Source organism: Lathamus discolor, chromosome 11 (genome assembly GCF_037157495.1).
Source record: "Lathamus discolor isolate bLatDis1 chromosome 11, bLatDis1.hap1, whole genome shotgun sequence".
Lineage (NCBI taxonomy): Eukaryota > Metazoa > Chordata > Aves > Psittaciformes > Psittacidae > Lathamus > Lathamus discolor.
The window spans coordinates 6479245-6503245 of record NC_088894.1 but is presented as its reverse complement, the minus strand read 5'-3'; the positions used below and the strand labels follow the sequence as shown (position 1 = coordinate 6503245).

Below are 24001 nucleotides of genomic sequence, written 5' to 3'. Positions count from 1 at the left end.
GTGGAAGGGTCTGCCCTGGGCATAGCTCCCTCTCACCGCTTCTACCTGGGACTCTAGTGAGGTTCTTCAGCGCTGACAAGGAGGCACGTTTGGAAGGGTGAGTAGACAGCAGTGGAGGAGTCTGTGCTTTACACTGACCCTTCATGTGCCCCCCTCCATGTCTGATTCTCTAGACCCTCGGCAGAACACGTGAATGACATTGGCAGGGTAGCAAGAGTGATCCAGGAAGATAATAACCCCACACTGCTTCTCTCGCAATGATTTAACAGCATTGAATCTGATGCATCTCCCTGCATTAGGCTGCTTGTCATCCTCCCTCCCAGCATCCTCTTCCCACAGCAGATCCATCAGTGTTTGTCACAAGGGAAGATAATTTGCCCTGGATGCCAGTGCTAAAAAACAAATGACTTGCTCTCCTGCAGCACCTGCCAGCTGGAAGTTTCAAAGCACTTTGTAATCATTAACTTCTGAGCTCTGATCAGGGGTTTCCATCTCTGCTGTAAGAGGACTAAAGTAGAGTCTGGAGGTGGAATGAGGGGAAAGTGAGAGGAGAACTGTTCTGGTTACTGCTTGTAGGTTTCAGTGGGGTAGGGGGAGCGACTTCAGCTGAGGGGTGCTAGGCTGAGATTCAGCTGGTCAACGAGTTTTATGCCCAGTTCTTTCTTCCACCTCCCCTCTGGGTGAGCTTGCTTTTCTGGATCTTCATTTCATCATCAGCAAAACGTAAGCAGTGACCGCTTCTCCTTGTAAGAAATTCTGAAATACACAGATGACACCCAGTTGTGGGAGGTTCTGGAGAAAAGCAAACAGTATTTGGGATTTCAGGAAGCTATCTTTAAGGAAGATGTGGACATTTAAACACCAAATATAATAGCATAACATTGATATTGGGTACACTGGACACTGGGTACATGGGAGCCAAGTTTGGGCTAAGGAGAGAAGAACAGAAAGTACGGAAAAGCAGGATTGAGGGTCTTTTCTCTTAGTTAATCACGTAAAACAAACACCTGGCTCCTATTTTAGAAACCTTGTAGTTGGAATTGTCACTAGAGTCCAAAAGCCATGGTCAATCAATACAAGAGGAGAAAGGGCTAACAAGCATTGCTGTGTACCTCTGGTGCACCAGCCTAAGCAGGTGAAGTGCATTAAGTGATGCTAATGTACCCATTAAATGGTGCTAATGGAGCTCTGGGTTCCTGGTGAGGTCCATTTCCCCTGTTGGGAGTGAAGGAAGAAGATGAGAAGGACAGAGTGGCAGAGTGATACTTTGAGTGCTGTGCTGTTGCCTGGAAAGTCACCCTTTTCTCCATTTCTGCTGTGTTTTCAGGTTAGTAAGAGCTTTTTATTTATTCATAGTCCTAATCAGGAGCAGAATTCTACTGCTATTCCTCCTACCTGCAAATATACACAACCATCCTGAGATCAGGCTTTTCCCTTTGACGAGGGCTGTTGGGGTGAGAATAAGGGCCCAGTTCACTCCTCAGCCACAGGGAAACGTGCTGCCGTTCTGATCTCAGCTGCTCCTGGCTCAGCAAGCAGGGCCTGGGAAGCAATAGGGGCCCTGCTGGGCTTATCAGTGCTCTCTGCTCATCATTTTTTTTTCTGGCACCAATCCCCGCTCCTGTTTTCATGGGTGATACCACCTTGAGCGGGAGAATGGCTGGAACAGACCTATCCCCTTAAGGAAGGATGCTCTGGCTCTCCCCACTGTGCTAGGTCCCTTCTAGGCGCCTCCGAGCTGGAAATCAGCCCCGGGGCGGCCGGGCCCAGCCAGGAAAGCGTTAACCTTCCCTGCAATGCTGCATCCCAGCTCACGGTGGAGCTGCCTTCCTCTCTTCCACCCCCCAACTTCCAATTCACTCCAAACAACTCCGGGACAGAATTGCAGGGAGAAGCTGGAGGTTCAGACTAGACTTGTTGATCTCCGCTCCGAGGCAGCAGAAGGAAGCAGCGAAGCTTTCCTTTGTGTCTGCACCGAGAGAGAGCCTGGGGGGGGGGGGCGGGGGCAGATGCGGTTTCGGCGTTGACTGTAGGCAGGAGTGAGGAGCCGCCGCCGAGGGAAGGCCTTGGAACGCTTCCTGCCGAAGGATCCGATTTACCTCGTTTCCCTTCCCCTCCCCCCGGGCTCCGCGGACAGCCGGGAGCGCCGCCGCCATCCCTCCTCCTTGAGGCTGCCCGCGGGGGGATGCGAGCGGGGCCGCCGCTGCTGCCCGCCCCGCCGCAGGATGTAGCCACCCTCGGCCCCGCACAGCCCCGCACCGCCTCGCTGGGAGCCCGCAGGAGGAGGTAGGTGCGGGCCGGCCTCGGGCCGAGGGACGGGAGCCTTTCCCTGTGTACGGCGGCGGCCGGGTGACAGCGGCGGTGTTCGGTTCTTGAGGCTGGGGGTACCTGAATCGGTGGGGAGGGGGACGAGGCCCCGGAGCTGCGCCAGCTGAGCATGGGGGAGCCGTTCTTTCCTGCGCCTGGGTTTCTCTCCGTGCCATCTTGTGTAAGCAACAGTGCTCAGGGCTGTCATAAGGCACCCGGCTTTGCTAGGAAGGTTCGGGGCATTTGACTTATTCCGAATTCCGGTTTTTGATTTCCCTGTTATGCAGAGGTCGGCGTGGGGTGTGTGTGTGGGTGTCCCTGGGCAGTCCAGAGAGGGAGAGCGCGTCGTTAGAGTGGTTGCAAATTCCCCTTTTACCTTCCCCAGCGATTTCCTCGGGGAAATCTGCAAGGCTGGAGTTATAAAAAGCCTCCGCGCCTCCCTGCAGCCTATATGGCTGGACAGGGCAGGGGGCACCGCCGGCTCCTAGGAGGGGAATTGCCCCTGCTGGGTCGTGGGGGCACCCGGGGTCTGCTGTCCCGCAGGGCCCCTCTGCGGGAGAAAGCGATGGCAGGGCCGGTAAGCTCCTAGCCGGTCGCTGGATGGGGGACAAGGGGCCAGCGCACCCCTGGCTAGCGGCTCGGAGCCTTTTTGGGGCGCATTGCTGAGTGGCTCTCGGGGGGAGCCCTGTGCTCTTCCCTGTCAGTCAGCACTTCCCGGCCCTTTGCTAGCAGAGACTCTGGGGCTGGCCCAGCCTTCGCGGCTCTCCCGGACGGGGTGTGCAAGCGACCCTCCCGGGCAGAGGAGGGGGGCACCGGGCCGCCACCCGGGGGAGCTCGGCGGCAGCTGCCGGGCCGACACGTGGGCTCGGGCGGCCTTCAGCACCGCGGACAGCTCCCGGGGCTGCGCGGAGCGCGGTTCAGCACCGCCCGGGCGGACAGCGCCGCCGCCCCCCGCAGATTAGCGGGGCCGGGCGCCCCCCGCGGGGATAAGGCAGCGCCGAGGCGGGCGCAGGTCAGCGGGCGGGGACCCATGGTTGGCTTCTCTTGCAGCTCTGGGGCATGGAGGGGAAGGAGAGGTGAGGAGAGCCGGTCCCCACGCACCCTGCCCCACGCCGCACCTTGGAGCGTCCAGCCTGAGGGGGACCAGAGATGCCTCTGGGGATGAATAAGCATGGATCTCGCTCTACTACCTCTTTGCCTCCGGACCCCACTGAGATCGTCAGGAGCAAGGCCTGCTCCCGAAGGGTCAAGCTCAACGTGGGGGGGCTGGCCCACGAGGTTCTCTGGCGGACCTTGGACAGGTTGCCGCGGACCAGGCTGGGTAAGCTCAGAGACTGCAACACACACGACTCCCTTATGGAGATCTGTGATGACTACAACCTGGAGGAGAATGAGTACTTCTTTGACAGGCATCCAGGGGCATTCACCTCAATCTTGAACTTCTACCGTACTGGCAAGCTGCACATGATGGAGGAGATGTGCGCCTTGTCCTTCAGCCAGGAGCTGGACTACTGGGGGGTGGATGAGATCTACCTGGAGTCCTGTTGCCAGGCCCGCTACCACCAGAAGAAGGAGCAGATGAATGAGGAGCTGAAGAGAGAAGCCGAGACACTGAGGGAAAGGGAAGGGGAGGAATTTGATAACACTTGCTGTGCTGACAAAAGGAAAAAGCTCTGGGACCTCCTGGAGAAGCCCAACTCCTCCGTAGCTGCCAAGGTAAGAGCTTCACATTTATTCTCAAGTGTTGTCTATATTGGCTTGTTTCTGCTGGTGCTTACATGAAGTGTTATCCTGCTAGCCTTGCTTTAGTGTCTAGGCACTTGTGGCTGGATGGATGTTGTGAGTAAAGGGCAGAAAGGCCTCTCAGATGCAAACAGATTTTAAGGTATCTTTTTTGGTGTGGTTTGGAAAGGATCTAGTTTAAGCATCCCTGGGGCAGCCCAGGCTGCTGACCGGAGGGGAGCAGCTTCACTGATCCGTGGGCCAGCAGCACACACTGGAGGTTGTAGACTTGTTATCCAGTGTCCTGTTTTGATGTGTTTTGTAACAGATTTCTTTGGGCCTAAAATGTGTGTCCTACTGCTTAACTGAACAGGCTTTTAAGAAGAGGAAATCTGCTTGAACTTGTAGACCCAGGTCCGGTCAGGAAATAATGCCTTCCCTTCTAGGACCTAAATCAAACTTCTCTGGTGAAATACATCTCTTAGGTATTTGTAACAGCAGTCCTAGTTGGTGGGTCTGCTGAAGCTACCTTCCTTTTGAATTTCATGCTTTGCCTGATTCGAGACTATTTTAAGTCTCCCTGTGCAATACTGCTGCAGCTCTGTCTCTGTCAATAGTCGAAGTACTGTTTACTCTGAAGTTGATGCCAGTGCAAGAGATCTATTTGAAAGCATTTGGAAGATAAGACCCATGTTAGGAGAAACCAATGTCAGAGTTGGCTCTGGTATTTTAGCTGTCTCATGTTAGTCACATATCCTTTAGTTAGGAAAATCTCTGCGAACACAGTGATTCAGTAACCATGGGGACAAAAGTGAAGGGGGAGAGGTTGAAAACTGTGGGATGAACAACTGAAAAGCATGAGAGACTGAGAAGTAGGGATCAAAACTTGGATTTTCCATGTACTGGCATCCTCACAGTATGCCAAAGAAGTAGAAAGAGGCCCCAGTTGCCTCTTAAATGTCACCTCCATGTTGTACATGCATCTGCAAATGCAAGCCTTGGCTCCATCCCATAGGAAGTCTGGTTTTGGTGGGCTACTTATGAACATGGATTTTTTCCCTCTCTTACCAAAATGTTGCACGTCATGAACCAACAGCATGTACAAAAGTTTGGGGAAGGGATTTTATGAAGTGTGGAGCTAAATGGCTCATTCTGGCAGGGGAAGGGAAAGGCACGGTCAGCTGCTTAACCAATTATTGCTTTTCTAATGGCAAATGGAGCCCCTGAATGTATTTTTTTCTTTTTTCTTATTTTTTTTTCCCCTCCAATGGCACAGATGACACTGCTGAATGCATTAATCATTTAGAAGGCTCCTTTGGCCGAGTCCTGGAATCCTGAGATACAGGCCCCGGGCTTTGCTGTCTGTGGCACTGGCTCAAGATCCATTAGAGACTGTTGATGTTCATGATTTATTGTGTATGAGCAGAGGTCATTCTTGCCAAATAAGTGTCTTGTGTGATTTATAAATGAAATTCACTCTAGCTTCATTTTCTGAGAAAATTCTCAGAGTAAGTGCATTCAGCATTGCAGGCTGTGGATTAATTGAGCGAATGGTATTGCATTATATTGCATTATTACCCTTGGCGTTTAAAGCTACCATTCTGTGACTTCATTACTGTAATGCAAATGGTGCTGTACATTCTCAGGCCTCAAATATTCCAGCAGTTCACAAACATGGGTTTCTCCTCATTTCAAGCATAGCAAGGCAAATGGGCATGATGAACAATTAGCTTAGCAGGCAGGGACAGCAGAGCTGCTAAGCCTATTCTTTATCCGATTTTCTCCCTGCTGGTGGATAGCTTATTCTCTCGTGCCAGAGTATGCCCTTTGCTTTGATCACCTTCATGAGAATTCAGTCCGCGTATTGAATAGGCTGGACTCAGCTTTCAACTTCTGATGGAAGGACGTGGGGAGAGGGACTTGGCAGCCTGACCTGTTATCTGACCTAACCAGCTGTGCCCGGGCTCTGTTTCAGGCTGCATTTTCTAAATCTGAGCTGCTGCCTGATAACTCCTGCCCAGCTTTCCTCAGGTGTCTGCTCAGTGGAACACTTCTGCTGAGGCTATGGGCCTCCAGGAACTCCTGTCAGCTTTCCTGAAGCCAGACTGTAACTGTTTTGTCAGGTCTGGGAGCTCAAACTGTTCCTTTAGAAAGAGAACAAAGTAAACTCTTCTGAAGTTTAATGATTATCACTGAAGGACCTAAAGTCATTGTTTGAAAACTCTGCACTGCTCTCACTTATTCTTTTTCTTCAGACTTGTGCCGCTCAGTGCAAGGTTTTTCCATCTAATTGGAACAAATACAGGTTACTTTCATGTTCTCTTTAAGGTATGTAGAAAATGGCTACAAGCGCAGGTTCTTCCCCAGCCCCAGCACAACCCCTCTGTAAGCCATGTTCCACAGCAGCAAAGTGGGCTTTTTTCTGCACAGAACCTGTCCTGACTCCTCCATAACAGCTTACTGCAGAACTTGTCATGGTTGTCCTGGAACTGGTTAAATACTGAGAGGTGTTCAATTGTGTGTGTTTAGGGTTTTTAAGGAATTTTGTGATGTAGTGAGGGGTGGAAAATGGCATTTAAATAAGCAAAGAATTCCCCAAACCTTCATTTTTGTTGCTGTTTTATCCGCTGTGAATTTACCCATATCTCTTGACCAATCTGTTTGGCTTTTGAACTACCTACCTCATGGCAAGCAGTGTCTTATTTATGTGCGATGCTTCACCCTATACGTGACTGGAAAGAATGCTCTGTTAGATTTTATAACGCCTCTATAATGAGGCATCAGACGGCTGTTGAAGCCCCAGGCTTGCTGCCTTGCTGCTCCCCAGCACTAGCAGAAGGGTGTTTGCTCCTTTCCTATAATGCTGCAGTCCTTTGCAGATGTAATCGAAGCCACACCGTCCTTGTGCAAGGTGCTGTAGAGCCATGGGGCAGTGCTCCAGCCCTTCCCCAGGGTCAAACTGTGCAACCGGTGCCCGAACTGTTTCACCCATCAGCCCATTTAACTTAGAGGTGCTTGCTGTGCTGCACACCCTTGTGCTCACTTTGCCCAGTGGGAAAACTCCTATACACAAACCTGAGCACTGAGGGGCTCTCCCCCTACTACATGAAATGATATTTAAGAGGCAGGTATCAATAACGACTTAGTTTTTGTCTCCCTAGCCTTACAGGATATTTTAAAAGATCAGTTTCTCCTGCTTCTTGTGACTTTATTTGCTTGTATATCCCTGAGAAATACTCACTGCAGGCTTTGTGGATGCTTCCTCCTCTTCCTGCAATCACTGCTTTTGCTTATTTTATCATTTTCACTGTCTAGCTCAATAGCTTGGTGGTTGGTTTTTATGTTTTCAAGTAGTATTCTTCCTGCACTTTGCACACACAACATCCATTTTTCTTAAATATAGAGGACTCTCTGGTGCTCACTTCTGTCTGGATTTACCTAGATGAAGATGAGGTGCAGATGTTTTCTGGGGTAGGTGTTACATTTTACTGTATGGCAGCTTTTCCTTTCCTCAGGAAAGAAAAGTAGCTCTCCGGAAGCCAAGCAGAATTGCTGCTTTTTCTTGGGACTAAATGTCCATGACAGAGCAGTAGTAGATTGCAGTTCTCAAGCACTCTGGTTTGGGCTTTTAATCTTAATTACTCTTTCCCTTGCCAAGGCTAAGCCTGGGAAGCAGGTTTCTGTCACTCACAACCCAGCCAGCAGCCCTGGGTGACCAGAGCAGGGGTCCCTTCTGTAGCTGGTTGGTTTTTACTAACCAAGATAGTTAGGATTGGTGCGGGTCTCATCTGCCCAGTGAGATGTTCATGCCCCTCGGGAGAAGCAGCCTAGCTGTAATTCCAACTAGACTGCAATGACCTCCTGAAAAACATCAGGCTGCAGTTTTTCCATGCCTTCCAACGTTAACAAATTAGACCAACTCAACCTCTTAATTATACGGTCTTGGAAATTCTGTGATCACCTGGACCTTTCCAGCAACTCTGCAAGAGCATTGCCCTTTTTGTCTCCTAGGAAGAAAAGAAATCCTTTCTTCTTTTAGTCCTTACAAGTTATTTCCCTGATCAATATCTGAGCAATTAGTGTTGCATGGGGTGTGTGGGGGAAGTCTGCTCGTCTTACAGACTCCTCTGCATGTGCTGGCTTCATCTATTTTTCTCTTGCTGTCCTGAAGGCTGAGAAAAACATGATGACATCACCCACTTTGCAAAATGCTTCTCTGCATATCTGCATGTCAAGTAGGATGTGCACTTCCTCTCCTCCTCGTTGCCTCCACTTCCCACTTGTCCCTGTCCTGTTGGAAGCTCGGCTGCAGCAGTCCCTCTGTTCTGACAGGTGATTTCTCATCCTCTCCCCTGCTCCTACTATGTCTTTGCCAGTGCAATATCACGTTTATCCTTGAAAACATGCAACTCCAATTCAGTAATCTTATTATGCATGCCTCTACATTTGTTGAACAGCTTTTCTTGAGCTGCCCACTGCTCTCTGCTGCTAATCTCTCGATGCATTGCTTAGGGATTCAAGAGGTTGCTCTGTAAGCTCTTTTCTTATTATTGTTGATAGTAGTGACAAAATAAGAATGATAAAGCCTCTTGGAGATGCATTCGCTACATCTAGAGCTCTCTTCCCCCACATGGGCTTTCTATTCCTGGCCCTTCCTTATGGCGTGCAGTTTCATTCATCTCTAAACCTGCCTGAATTTAGCTTTCAGCAGAGGAAACCCCTCTCCCTAATTGCATGGGTCACATCTTAGCCATGTCTTGTCTGTCTCTGAGGCTCCCATCATAGGGCAGATGTTGCCTTTGTCTGTTAAAGCCAGATTGCGCATATTTTCTTGCATCTCTGCCTTTCATTTTTCTGATGCAGTTACTGCCTTAGCTTTTCTTCTATATATAGGAGACTTTTTCCCTTCATCCTGTCTTCAGAGATCCTCAAAAGCAGAGCCTCATTCCAAAGCGTTTCCTCTGGGTTCAGGGATTTGCCACTTTGGTCTATAGCTTATTGCTGGGTTTCTAGCACAGCACTGTCCTGTGGACACATAAGTGACCGCTGTTCTGCATCAATCTCTCTTTATCCTGCAGCTCCTTTCTGGGTGCTTGACCTTCCAGTGAACTTCTTAAATCTTTTGTCTGGGAAGCCCTAATTCCTATGTCCCTGCAATATGTCCTCTGCTTCTGTTTCACTGGTGACCTTCCCACTATGTACAGATGTGCTGTCAGCTCCCAGAACAACTCTGCATTACAGACTCACTAAACTCCAAGTTAATTTTTGGGGGGAACCCACCAAAAAACCCAAACCAACCCAAACCCTGGTAACATTGCCTGCCTGGTAATTATGTCCTGTGATTCTTTCCCAGCTCTGAAGAGTCTTGCTGGGAGTCCTTGTAACACAGGAGACACCCTTGCACAAAATCACATTGGCTTTTTAGTCTCCCACATCTGTAATGCAGCATCCCATATTATTTCCTTCATAGGCTACATCTGCCAACAATAAGCTGCTTCTAAGCTCTCCAGGTGGAATCCTCACCCTTCAAAGGTTGATCCTTTCTCCAGACCTGTTACTGCAGCCTTTGGATCCAAGGCAGCAGCCTGGTGTTACCTGCCTGGAAATGGTTTGGGTTCAGCAGTTTGGTACCCAAGCCAAGGTTTGCAGTCTCTAAAGACCTTTTAAAAAGGAAAGGTAAAACTGGTAGTTCTTCTGATGCACTTTCCATACAGTTGATAAAGTATAGCATGTACAAGCATATGTATGTAGGCATACTCCTGGATTTTTGCCTTACCTGTAACTTTCTGCTTAGGAGACCCTGGAGCAATTCTGTGGTCCTTCCTGAGCCTAAGCATCCACATCTGTGTGAGACTGCTTGCCTGCCTCGGGAGGGAAGCACCAAGCTTGCTTGGGCTGAATTCCTTGGAGGATGTGTGCTATAGAAGTATAGTCGATGCTATTTTTAAAGCACCAACTCTCATTTGTACCTTTAGAAAAATCTCTCTGAGAAATTAATTCCTGTCGCTGCTCAGCCTCTGAGCAGACACTGTTAAAGGTGCCGACACAACCAGTCAGAAACGTAAGGAAGCTTGCAAGAATGGAAAATCCCTGTTTTGCTCAGCTGTGACTGCAGAGGTTTAGTGTAATAATGGGGTTCAGAAGAGAAGTGCCAGGCCTGATTTCCCCCCCAGGAAATGCTGGCATGGTGTAATGCACACACTGTGCAGGTGCAGCTTCGGCTGGTACCTGTGCAAAGCACTGGCACATGCTGCCGAGTCAAGCATGATGTGCCTGATGTGTGTGCACTGACTACAGAGGAGTTCAGAGCTATGCAGAGGCACTCCAGAGCTGTGTGCAAAAATCAGTTCTTTTCACTTCCTAAATCACTTTATCTTAATTCTTGTTACGCAGTGGGATAAATATCCTTACCATCACATTCCTCCTTTTACCTATTCCTCATGATCCAGAAGATCACAATTACCTACCAATTCGTGAATACCCCCATGGAGAGGAATAATCCAGTGTTACTTTAACAACATGAGTGTTTCTATTTGTCATTGCTAATGACAAAATATTTATGTCAAAGAAAGTTCACAGCTGATCACTTAGTTCTTATAATAAACACAGTCATTATGATTTACTCCATGGAGATATCTGGCAGCAATAGATGAGGCATAACGTGGCCAGTGAATGTGAGCAAGACATTGATATTAGCCTTCTCTCAAAAAGCTATATATAGAGCTATATGTTGTCATTGCTTCCACTACATTAAGGCAGACAAGGATCAGCCTCTATCTGTCATGAGTTGCTCAGTTTGTTTTCAAGACCTAGAGGCTCGGCTCTGACATGGGCTGGGTTAGCTTCCCATGCACTAGGACTGGGAGCATCAGCACTGGGGTACCACTGTTCCATAGTGGTAGATGAGCTCAGGTTTGGTGGTTGCTGTCCTTGTGAGGCAAAACTGCTTTAAGGGCTGAGTGGATAAATCGGCTCTGCATTGCTCTGTGCAATGGACCTATGAGCTGGCAATAGCTGGCTCCCTGTTCCACACACTGTCACTTAACTGTCATGCCTGAGCTGCTTTGGCACTCTATCCTTAACATGACCTTGCCCTAAGTTTAGTCCCTGGGGCAATAACCACATGTTCACTTCTTGGTGCTCTCCATTACTCAGTACAGCAAAAATAAACCTTGTAGTAAGCTTCCCCACCGGGTTTGGCTGGTCTCTGGTTTCTGGCTCTCCTAGCTTTTCTTGGCCTCTCCTGTCTGCTTAACAACCTGGCACTATCTGAACATGTTTATCAGCAGGTCTTGGTAAGGTCTCATTCTGATTTTTAGTGAAAAAAATCTATTCTTCGTTCTAGAGCAAGCCTGTACCGGTGCTGAGCACCCCTAGGTGAGCACGATGTCTTTGTACCTGCTAATAGCTCCTCCCAAAATGCTTTTAACCGTTAATTAATTATTAATCAAATTAATTAAACCTCCAAGCATGTTTATTTTCTAGGTTCCCCACTAACACCAGCAGCCCCAGCCCTACTCCTGTGGAGGGTAAAACTCCATTGAATGTAATGGGAACAGATGAGTATTATGATGTCTATGCTCATCAAGCAAAGCTCTCAAAATGCTTTGAAAAGATGGATTAGTTAAGGCCAGGACAAACCTGTGGTATATGTATTATCCTCATCTTAAAGTGAAGAGGTGATCATTGCCAAGGTCGGTGAGGAGGGCCAGGGCATTGCTGGGGAGACTTTGGCTTTCCTTTGTCCCCAGTACATTTTCATGGTGTAGATGAGCTTCCACTGGCCCCTGCCTGCTGCCTTCCACTGAGACAGTGCAGAGGGAAAGGTGCTGGCAGCCCCCTGACAGATTACCCAAGGGGAATGGAGGAACCTGTGCTCCTTGTTTCAGCACAAGTATTCCTACTTAAATGAGCCTAGCCTGCATGGAAGGTTCTGGGAAATGTTGTCATGTTTGAGGAGTGATCGGTTGAAGTAAGATGGCAAGGTTTCCATTGGTAGATCTAAAAGCAGGTGTTTACTGCAGTGTTTTCAGTGTGCTCTGTTGCAGTTCTGACTGCAGGGAGGGAATGTTGTTAAGCTGATTTGAATAGCAAGAGAATACTTATGTTAGATGTATAGAATTACGTCGATGTATAGAATGTATTGTCAAAAGATAAAATAAATTATAATACATATGCAACACAGTATATATTGACATGTATGTACATATACTACATTGAAGTTGCCCTTCCTTACGGGAATTCCTTTGTACCAAAATTAACCTGCATAAGAAAGGTATTTGTTTTCAATTAAAAACTAATCCTAGCAACCAGCTCCACTTTCAGCACAGCAAGTGTAATGAACAATTCAAACATTACTCAGCAGTAGCATCTCCTCAGACAAAATAGTTCCAGCCTTTGATAGGAAAAGTATTTGTGTGAATGTGAGGGTCAGAGAATGGGTTTTTTGGTATTGTGGGAGCTCTCTTCAGCCTGGCCACTAAGAGGTACTGATGGTCTCAGGAATGTTCTCCCTTTCCCCATTCACAAGTCTCTCCTAGGCACGTCTTGATGCCTGTGAGTGGTTTAACTGAAGCTTGCAGATACTCTGGTCCAACGATGTGGATCATCAGTCCAATGGCTATGGATGTTTTGTGACTCTTTTCCTGAGGTGCTGGCACTGCAATGTGGGGAAGGTGGCCTTAACTCAGTGCTCTGCATCTCGGCTGTGTCAGAAACCCAGGTTTGGACAAGAGAAACCCATAGTAAAGCAAAACCTGAAGTACTTGTTGGTACATGAACCTTGTATTGACAACATCCATCAGGCATCCATCAAATCTGATTGAAACAAATGTCACTAACAAAAGCTGGATGAACAGGTCAAAACAAATGGCAGGGGCAGTCTATTTTAAAGTTCATTTTTTCTGCAGTACATAATTAGTTCCAACTATTATGAGTTGAACTTAGTGCTGCTTGGACTAAGATTCATGCAGAGCCTCTAGCCAAAAGCACAGATTAGTTTTGTTTTATTTAAGTCCATTTGCTCTTGCTCGTTTTTTGAACAAAATGGAGTTGTAATTCTCATTTGCAGTGCTTAAAGAGCATAAACACCAGAAATGTGCTTTCATTGGTTCTGGTGAAGAAAACATGACTGTACTTCCCAGATTTTATTTTAAATTTCAGATTCCTTGAGGGTATTTATTAAAAAGAAAACAATTCTTTTTGCTAGCAGAATGAATTGAAGATGTGAGCGGAGACATCTGTCTTTGTCTTAATACTTGAAAGTGTTTGTAGAGGGAAAGAACTGCACTAAGTATGCTTTCCATGACAAGAAATCTCTGCCATGTGCCACGTATGCTTTGCTTGGCTGGTTTCAGTAGTGTCTGATGGTAGCATAAACTGGGAATGGAAACATGTTGTGGCACAGAGCACCAGAAGCAGCTCCTTGCTTCCCTGAAGATCCTTTTATATGACTAAGTCCAGTCTTTTGTTACCATTTTCTGCAGCAATTCAGCATCTGCCCATCCCTGGCTTTCTCTACCCTAGCATCCAAGTGCATCATAGTGTGTTTGCCCTTCCAGTTCTCTTGTGAAGGAGAGCAGCACAGTTATCCCAGTTTACTTGGAGAGGGTACAGAGGGAATTACTGGCTTCTCAGGGCCTGTGATGGAGCAAGGAATTAAGCCATAATCCACCCCTAATCCCTGGACCACTTTCTTTGGTGCAGCTGGGTTCCAGCCATATGTGTTCAAAAAGCAGTTATAATACACTTCCATGAAACTGCCTAGGAATTAATCTCAGGTTGGGTTTCTTCATATTTCTTGGAATCTTGTGTGTATTTGGCACATTCTCAGCTCTGAAAAACTTCCTTCACATGGCTGTAATTTTTGTTCATTTCAAAATATCCATCTATTGTTCAGCACACTTAATTTTTGTATCACGTGTTTTTATTAACTGTACTGATCGGACATTAAACAAACCCTTTATTTCTTGTAGTCGGTGCATTTAACCACTTCCACTATGAGCAATTACTGTAACATCCTTGTAGTTGTCCATGTCTGCTATTCTTAAAAACTGCGGGTTCATCGACTATTAGGATAGGAAAAGAGTGTAACTCACTTTCTGAGGTGATGTTTGCTGTCTGCTGTCAGAAGAACCCAGCCTCTCTGGTGGAATAGGGAGCTTTTACTCTTTATTTGTGAATTTCTGGTAAATGTGTTCTTCATAGCATGAAAGTTCAATCTCTTTAGAAAAGAAAAGGAAAACAACCAAAAAGTGGTGTTTTCTCTCCTGTCAATGTGCCAGAAGTTTTATTAATAATACATAATAATTATACATTGCGTTTCTTAGCTTCTTTCATCTGAGGATCTTAAAGTGGTTCACAGGCATTAATTAAGTAATCCTCATGACTGCCTGGTGCAGTAACTATTACTATCAATTAAATATGACAGTGTAAAAGAAATAGTAAATAAGAGAGTCTCCCAGAGACAGGCAAGAGCAAGCCTGGCCTAGAAAGGGTAAAGCAAGCTGGAAAATCATCATTTTGTTGTTGTGTTCTGTGTAAGTGAATCTACCAGTCAGCCCGTCAACAAATGGGAGCTATCCTACCTCTGAAGTTGACTGGCATTGAACAGGAGACCAACACAGTATTACCTCTGATGGCAAGAAGAAGGTTGTGACTGGCAGCACTTAGGACTGAGTTTGTTCTCAAAGAATAGCTTTTGTTAGGGTAGAATAGAGGTGAAAAATACTAATATTCTGGCATTAAATACCCCCCGCTTTACAGCTGTACCTCTTGCCAGTGAGATGAATTAAACTTAAGTTAGTCAACACATGGTTATTCTTAGCCTCTAATCTTCCCCAGGTAAGAATGTGATTGATCTCAGCAGGTTTTGCAGCACTTAGCAGAGAAAAGCTGTGCCTTGCAAACGTGTTACCTGTTACTATGAGGAAGGCAGGCTCACACAACAGCAGTTTTGGTTTGCAGTGTTAAGTACCCACCAGTTTTTCCAGTGTATGAAGATTATGGCAGTGTTGGGAGGGACTACATGGAGGTGGCTCAGCCCAGTTTCTCAGGAGTGCTGAAGAGCCTCTGGAGCTATGAGAGCTCTCGAATGCATTCTGCCTTCTGGAGGAGATGCCAAACGGCATGACTGGCGTTTATTCTTTGCTCGCTTTGACAGAGTTGTGGGTTTGGCAGCTGACTCCAGGTATGCTGGGTCCTACTTATTGTTATTTTGATCCTTTGAGGTAAATTTGCAGCAGATGAGGTATAGCATGTGATGTCTGATTAATTCCCACTGATCTGGGGCCTGATCTCACCCTGCCTTTGCTGAAGCAGATCTTGTAAAAGGCAGCTTTTCAGGAACAAGAACCTCAAACTTCACACATCCTTCATGCCTCTCAAGGTGACTGCAGACCCAGCACTCGCTGTATGTGTTTTGACCTCACGTTTGTATACATGGCTTAGCATGGCAGGACACACTGGGGCTGTTCTGATAAAGTGATATTTCCACCAAACATAAGATGTGCTACATTCTAGACCACATCAGGTGTCGGAGTTCATTTTGCTAATTGACGTGTTTGTGCTCTCTTGTTTGTGTTTACACACAATGTTATTCTATAGGAGTAACTTGAGACTTCCAGCAATCACAGGCAATGGTCTCATCTAACACCTGCAGCCCTGGCTAAAGCCAGCCTTAGCGTATGCAATCTATCTACTGAAATATGAGATTTCCACCAGGCTGGGCAAATGCATTGGGTCCCACTGCAGTGACAGCTGGCCTCTCTTTTTCTCTCTGCTGAGCACTGAGGAAGGTATGAATTCCATTGGTTTTGCATGTCCATTAAGCTAAAGGACAAATTTGCCAAATTTCTGGCTATGAATGAATAACCATGAATGAAACCCACTTGACTTAGTAGTTACTTTAACAGATGCTCTTAAAGGCTTCTTGTAAAGCGGCTGTGAAATACTTCTTGGTTTGCGCAGTCTTCTAGGCAACTTGCTTCATGGTGCCTATTACTTGGGCATGGCAACGCCTCTTCCTGGAGTTACAGATGTAATTTATTTCATTCATAAACTCTTTGTAGTCTTTGTGCCTTGTTTTTGTTGGGTGCTTATATAGCACTAAGTGCAAGGCTGCCCTGGCTCTCAGCTTGTGTACGCTACCCCAAAACAAGCAATAAAGATTTTTTACAGAGAAAACAAAAGCCAATGTAAAAAGGTATGGGGTTAGTTTCCATGATTACTAATCGTGTAAGCAAACCGGCCTGTTTCTTGAGGAGGAAGGGCAGAAGGATGGTGTACCTCTTCCTGCTCTTCAACTGTGCTGCTCACTTCATCACCACTTGGTTGCCAAAACTGGGATCCCGTTTTCCAGCAGAACCCAGAGCTGTGCAAAGCACTGAGAAACTAAAGGACCAATTTGGTCGTCCTCCTCTAGCACAGATGCAATGATCTCCAAAACAGTAAGTGGAGAGAAAGTTAGTGCTTTGGCTGTCCCTGCTTAATTTACTTAAGCTGGTTGCATCACAGGTTTTGTGGCTATAAACTAATCCTAAAGCAGCTGGGAAGCATTCCCCAGGTGCTCCATGCCGGTAACTTGAGTGTGTTACTGACACTTTCCACACAGACTTAATCTGTGGTGTTGATTTGTGCAAAGGAAGGATGAACAGTTAGGTGGTTCACACTGTTGCTGTGATTTAGCATGCAAATTGGGTAGCTGGAATACGCAAATGTATCTTGCAGTTTATACAAGCAATTACTTAATCTCTGTGTGTAAAAACAGGATAATTGTGTGTAAATTAGACCTATCATTGCATACAGTGGAGTTGTGTGCTTAAATGGTCAGTAAATCAGATCATTTCCATCAGTAATTAATGACTTCATATCCTAAGGGATGCTAAGTACTACGTCTCTTCTTAATATTATTCTTTTTCCCTTTTCCACCAGGTCCTGAAAGAGGTCAAATTTCTGTTGTCATTTCATCCCTTGTTCCCTTCATTATCACCTACCTGCTGGAATATTTCTTTTCCTTAGTAGTTTTTTGAGGGGAATAAGCCATAAACACTGTTAATAAGTCTCCCTTTTCCTGCTCGTGGAACCCTTTGTATCAGAAGTATGTTACAACTCTCTCTTTAAAAGCCTGTTTCTTTCAGCAAGCTTCCTTCACCACTGAGCTCCTTGCTGCAGTCTTTCCTGAAGTGTTTCTGGTGAGTCCAGTGAGTTAAAATATAGCTCTGTGTTTATGAAGTCAGCCCCATGGCATTGTACTGCTCTGGTTTGTCTTCCTTCTAGGCAGCAGGCTGAAACCCCAAGCTGCCCACTGTTGGGCAGTGATGTGGCTGATATTGGCAGAGCAGGGGTCATGGTTTTGCGTGTTTTCTGCACAGACTCCAAAAGGTGCTTTTTCTCTCTTGCGCCTCTGCCCAACATTGGCAAAAGATGGAAAATCTCTCTTTGCTTTTCCCATGCTTGTCTTGGTAGGGCATAAATTCTTTGGGCACCACTTCTTTGTTCTGTACTTGTACATGGAAGCCCTAATTCAAGGGGCAAAACAAACACAGTCTGTCTTTTTACTGCCCTTCTGGCACAACATGACCATTTCTGCTTGTGTTCTTCCGAAGGAATGCAGATAAAGCTTTGTTTAGTCAGCTGTCACCCTTTTGATTTAGTATCTTAGGTGGTCAGCAGCTAATGATTAATCTTAAATGTCACCTCTTTTCCTTTCATACTGACTCCTTTAAGCTGTTGGGAGCTTACATTTCAATACATTTTAAGTAAAGCAATGATGCCGTGTGCCAAAGAACAGAGAGCCAGTATGGCAAAGCTCCAGCCTTTGCACCTGTTCTGGTTTGCTTTTTCTGTGAAGTGCTGTATAATTGTCTTCTTCATTAGCAGCCTGCTGAATTCTGGTGTGTGAGGGATTAAAAAGCTAATGAATATGGATTATTTCAAATATTTTCCTTTGGGACCCAGTAGGAATGGAGATCTTTGGAACTGTATGTTCGTGTAATAACAGGCAATGGAAGATGCCTTTCCCCAGCCTTTTTCAAAGTTATCTCTTAAGAGTGAGTATCAGAACAGACAGATGATCCTCCTGCTCTGCCTAGGGCATACATGATGCTTTGATCCAGCTGACCCTCTAGCTGGATACGGCTAGAGGCAAAATGAAAACCTTGCTAAGAGTAGAAAACTTTGGCACACACATAACTTCCAGCATGTGAGTAGCCTCCTTGAAGTCAAAAAGTCTTAAGCATCTGCTTAACATAAAGCATGTAATAAAAAGGGAGTGAGTTATGGTGCAGTTAAAGGACTTGCTTCGTGGAGGGGGCCAGGAGTGTGTGCTTGCTGTGTTTCTATGAAATAAGGACATTTTTCTCCTCCTATTCAAATTCTTCAGTGCTTAAGGTTAAGGTGTCATCTGCAACATCCAAGAGGCCTGGAGAGGTTGTTTCTGGGTAACAGATGTTCAACAATCTGTGTTTTAGATGTTTGGGTTTTTGTCAGTTTGGATGCTTTCTTGCTTCTGCTTGCAGAAATTGCATCATTCACATCTGCAGGAAAAGGTGTTCTTTGCCCTGGTCAGTCTCCATAGTATTCTTCCCTAGGGGATCACAGAGTGCTCTGTAGGAACCTGCTTACGCCCTCTTTTCAGGCAGGGAAACTGAGGCACGCTGAAACACTAGCAGCTTTCCTAACGGCCAGGTCAGGTTTGAGCCACAGGCAAGTGTTTCCCACACCAAGTCAGCCGTGCAGGCAATGGATGGCTGGTGTCCATCAGATGTGTGCTGTGGCCCCTTGGCTATGGCTCACAGCAGGCACACCAGTGGATGACTCTCTCAGCTGATACACTAGGCTGTGAAGTGAATGCACATGAGTGAAGTGAATCAGGCACATGAGTGAAGCACCTCATGAGCCTGAGCCTAGCATCTTATGTGACCATTAAGGTCTCATCTGCTTTTTTGGGGCTATGACTGTGACAGTGCTGGGTGCAGGAGCTGTGAGGTACGGCTGAAATGGGGAAGGGAATCTCTATTTCTCTAATTCAACCATCTGTCTCCCAGTGCACATTCAGATCAAGTCCTTTCACCTCCCTGAGGAAAGCAACACTAGGATTCTCTCCTGCCAGCATTGCAGAGCCAGTCTCACCGCAAGAGTGTGGGACTAAGCAAGGAGAACTGATTTTTGACCTCATTTGCAAATATCCTCCCAAACTGCATAGCAAACCCCCTCTCAAAGCAGAAATCCATATGACAGCAGCTCTCAGATGGTCCAGGTTTCTCATCAGGGTGAAGAAGTAGGATGCCCTTGCAGGTGCCCAGTTAGATCAATAGGTAGGGGTAGGGTGGCTTAAACCTGTCCGCTATTCTGAAGATTTTTGCAGGGAAAAACAAAGGGATGAAACTTCTACAGGAATTCTTAACCAGTTCCTGAAGTGGGGTCCTGCTGTAGGAGCAGCAGCTGAGTGGTTCCCCCAGGAAAGCCCCCAGCCAGCACAAGCAGATGCTTCCCCTCCTGCAGAGAACATCGAGGTCTTTTTTTGCCAGATAATAAATCTCAGTCCTTAACTGGCTGCGGAGGGATACGATTCCTCTCCAGGTGAGGAATCACACGGCCATAAAATTTTCTAATATAAACAAGGCAGACATGGTCAGAGTCCTATTTGGACAGATTTATAGCTTGACTACGGAGCAGCAGTCTTGGCTGGGCTTTATGCCACTGGTAATTAATATGCATCCTGGGCTCTGTTTTCCTTCTGGAGAATGTACTCTTGCATGCTTGTGTTTTGGACAGTAAGCATGAGAGTGTGCTGCCTTCTGACAAAGAGACTTTCCTGGGGATTCTGTGCTGGAAAGCTTTGCCCTGCAGATTGCATGGAAGTGAAAGGTAGTGAATAGCCAAATCTGGGAGAGAAGCATTTCCCAATGTGCTTAAAGCCTCCAGGTAGCTGGCACTGAGTCTGTGCAGTGATTATCATAAAGACAATTAATGTTTGCCATAGTTTCTGTCTACGATGAGATGAAGAGGTTGCTGGAGAAACCACGTTTTGTCTGTTGACTTTTGACAGTGATTTCCACCTCTCTTCCAAGTCTGCAGGATATTTATGGGAAACAATAGTGTCTAGGTGCAAGTGCCTACATCAAATCTTTGAGCACTATTTCTCTGCTGCTAATTCATTTCAGTCTAATTCAACAAAGCATGTACATGTAAGGCTTCATTTTCAGTGTGTGCTTTCATAACGTGTGTACATCTCTCCTGAAGAGGTTCAGTGCCGTGGAAGTGTTGGGTGTCTATGGAGACAATCTGGAGCACTTTGGTGACATGAGAGAGGCAAGGACATCGGGAAGAGATTATCACCAGCAAACCTTCCTAGAAATAGGGGTGGCTCCCATTTGGCCCATGAAGAGGCATCAGACCAGATGGAGATACATCATGCTGTCTCAGTATTTACCTCCTGTCCTTAAGTGCTGGGTGAAGCCTTCAGTTTGTTTTCTCCTCTTGATGAGGAGACATCGGTGCCTTTCACTGTCCTTCTCTTCCAGATGTTAGCACCCAGAGGTGACCTCAGGATTCACCACCCCTCTGAGCTGCCCAGGCTTGCCACTTTCCAACATTCACCCTCAGATCATCTCTTCATCATTCTTTTGCAGCCTTTCCCTTGGAAAACTTAGAAAAATAATGAAGGGATTAAAGAAAAAGGCAGGGAAAGGAGAGAAACTTTCTTCAAGTTATTCCAGGGGCCATGATCCCCGTACTGGATATGGGCACAGATTTTCAACTTGGCCAGTCCCCTATGTATGAAATCTCTGCTCAGCATCATCCACTTCTGTAGTTAGAAACTACTCACAAGCATACAGTTTTTCATCTTGCATAGCAGCTGTTCTCTCTTCACTATCCTTCCCCCTTTCTGTAGGTATTTGGTCGCAGTGCTTGTGTACAGAGGAGTTTTGCCATTGTGAGCCCTGTTAGTAGGGGTACAGTATAAAAGATGCCTCTAATTAATGACCAATGACCTAGCGCCATTCACAACTATTCCTCATCAAGTAGGAGGAAAGATGCCAAGCACATTAAAATCTGCCACCTTTTGGATTTGAATGTGAAACAAGTTCTGTTATGTTTCTGGGTTATTTGTTTTATCATTAACGAGATTTCTCTGCACTTCTCTGTATGGTTTGAAAAGCACATCTTAGTAGGCCAGCAATCCTAGAATCATAGGCCTTAACAACAAAATCAATACAGTTTCATTAACTTAGTGCTTGGTGTGCAATTATGTCATTTTCTCAACAGCAAGTGGCTGTATCAGCCCAGGCAGGGAGAAAGGCTTAGCTGAAAGCTTGCTGAGGCTTGCCTGGGCGTGGATGTTGGGCTGCTGGAAGCCAGGGCTTGGGTTTACCGTACACCAGCTTTGTACTAACTCCCCACAGTGATGTGCTTATGTGCCCCATGTGTAAGACAGTTTACTCCTCAACTGCGTATTTGAAGCCATGGAGACCGTGGACAGCAAAGGCTACCTTGTGTTTATGCTTGAGTTAGTCACTGAGGGTTGAATAAAAGCATTCTGCAGCAAATGATTCCATCACAGGTGCTCTGTGACCCTACCACACATTATCCTAAAATAACTCAGTCAAAGTGGTGGTTTTACAACATACGTATGAGCCAAATTACTTTTTTTAAACAAGTAGATAAGGTAAAAGGACCTGGTTTTCTGATTAATGACTTAAGCTATACTGATCAAATGACAACCATTCTGAAAGACTGGGTGCCTTGGGATTGTCTGATTAACTCCTTTTTGGGGTGGGTGTTTTGAGGTTCTTTGGGTTCAGAAGTCAATAGTATGGCTGCATTAGTGCCAAGGCATGTGGTTTGGTCTGGTTTATACTTTTCCTGCTATTTACAGAGATCTCACCTGGTTTATGAGATTTCATATGGGACAGCAAGATGCAAGCGTGCTTTGGGATGCTCCAGAGTGCTGTGCTGACGAATAGCGTTTCTTATGCTAGCAAAGACCTGAGCAAACTCTGCACTGATGTCTGCCTTCATATCTTCATCCTCACAGAGCCCTTCCCAGCGCTGCCTGGCAGCGTTTGATCAAAGTCTTCAATTTGAGCTCTGTGTTGCAGAGAAGAAGCAACACAAGCAAGTGCTCTCCTTCTAGCAGAAGGTATGAGCTGCTTCTGTCCCAGCTATGCCCACAACTAGGTCTCCTCACCAGGGTTTTCAAAGCAGTAGATGTTCATTGTATAGTACCACACAGACTTTGTGTATTTCTAAGCCTCTGGAAAGGTTCACTAAGTGTGGGTGTAGTGGCAGGTTATTTGTTATTTGAGGTGTACAATACACACTGCATTCAAAAGGACCTAACCAGTCTAATTATAGAGCTAACAGCTGTGTTATAATTGAGATTTCCAAGTGAATGCTTCCCCCACTGCTGGGGAAGGGTGTAAAAGTGCATAAACTATCAAATCTGCTCCTTTAAAATTTGTTTAATGATACGAGATTTGTACAGAGTAAGGTGTCCGTATCGGCAGCACTTAAGAATGGTGAAGGTCACAGGTAACCTGGAAACGTTACCTACGGGATACACCTCTAAATCTTTTCCCACTGCCCTCGTGTTCCCCTCCCATTATTAACATTCAAGGAAGCTCCAGGGAAAGGAGTAGTCTTAAAATTTCATACTCTCATAGGTGCAAATCAGTCCTGGGTCTTGCACCATTAAAGAGATATTTGCAGTTATCAGGATGACGGATGGTAAAGGCTCCCGAGCTTCTCAGAGGAGAGCTACTCACTGACTGCTGAATGAGAGGTTGTGCAGGAGGTTTAGCACTCAATAAATCCATCACAGGAGTACCAGGATATTATCACTTGGGTTTGGAATGTCCCAAAAGAGCTCAACTCCCTGGCAATTTTGCATCATTTATATACTCTCAGCTGGATAACATGACTTTCTAGAAATGGATCAGATAAACGGAGCTGTTTGAAGAGGGTCTGCCTCTCTTATTCATATGTTGCTTCACTTTGCATTCAGCCAAAATAGTAATTTTCCCCAGGGGTACCGTTCATTTGTATGCTCAAAACAAGGCCCCAAATGCAAACACCAATAAAAGTCCATGTTTTTGTAATTAACAACCTTGGAAAGCACCACGTCAGGCAGGTAGATACTATCAGCACTTCAGAACAAAGTACATTTAGAGCCAGGTGTAGCTATTTACCAAAAGCTTCCAGAAAGGCAGCAGTAAAACTGTTTGTTTTTCCAGCATATGTTGTGCACTCCCCCCTATTTCTGTAGGTGGAGGGAGCCATGGTAATGACACACAACTTAGACCAACACAGCTGTAAAATGATGCTAAATAAACTATAGCCAAAGGAAATCTTCCTGGTTTACAGCTGTATCTTCTGTGTGAGGCAGAAAAGGTTACAGGGCAGGATCTTATTCGAGGGGTGCATTGGGCAGTGTAGCACATAGGTCTGGATGCAACTCTCAGCAGAGAGGACACCAGCTTGTGAGGCAGGTGGAAACAGCGAGATAGCTCCCATCGGAAACTCTTTGTTGCAGGATGGGAGCAATGAAATCGGTCCTTTGAGATGAACTCAGCTTTCATAGAAACCAGCGAGGAGACGCAATTTGTGTTTTCCCTTCTGCAGTAACGTGCAGCGCAGAACAGAGCGCTGGAAATAGAGCAGGAGAGACACGTCTGAGCCCAGGAACAGCTCTTTACCTTGGGAAAGCGTTGGTGGCCGACACCAACAAAAGGCAGGCAGAGGAAGCACTCGTGACTGGTGGGGGGAAATCAGGTGGAATTAGCTGTGTTGAGGGCAGGCTGCAGAGAGGTTGTGAGGCATAAACTGCATTGATTGTGGGCCTGGGGAGCCACCAGGATTGCATGGGGAAGGTCTCATGGGTTGGCACCTGCAGAGTTTTAGGTGCAATGGTGATGTAGTCTGTCATGTAGAAAACTACAACTCCAGAGTGGTTTTGAAGAAGGGGCATCTG

The 24001-nt window shown here is 46.2% G+C and overlaps 1 protein-coding gene across 2 annotated transcripts in view; it reads left to right on the top strand.

Annotated features, from left to right (window-relative positions):
- The first annotated feature begins 592 nt into the window (after positions 1–592).
- The window catches only part of KCNB1 (potassium voltage-gated channel subfamily B member 1), a 122610-nt gene continuing 99201 nt past the window's right edge, over positions 593–24001 (top strand). The window contains exons 1-3 of one of the 2 annotated variants that reach the window (XM_065691596.1): positions 593–680; positions 1205–1327; positions 3358–4023. In XM_065691596.1, the coding sequence (XP_065547668.1) occupies positions 3457–4023 (567 nt within the window). In that variant the 5' untranslated portion in view covers positions 593–680; positions 1205–1327; positions 3358–3456. Of the gene's footprint in view, positions 681–1204; positions 1328–1893; positions 2287–3357; positions 4024–24001 lie in introns of those variants that run through there. The other variant, XM_065691597.1, reaches the window with a different exon arrangement.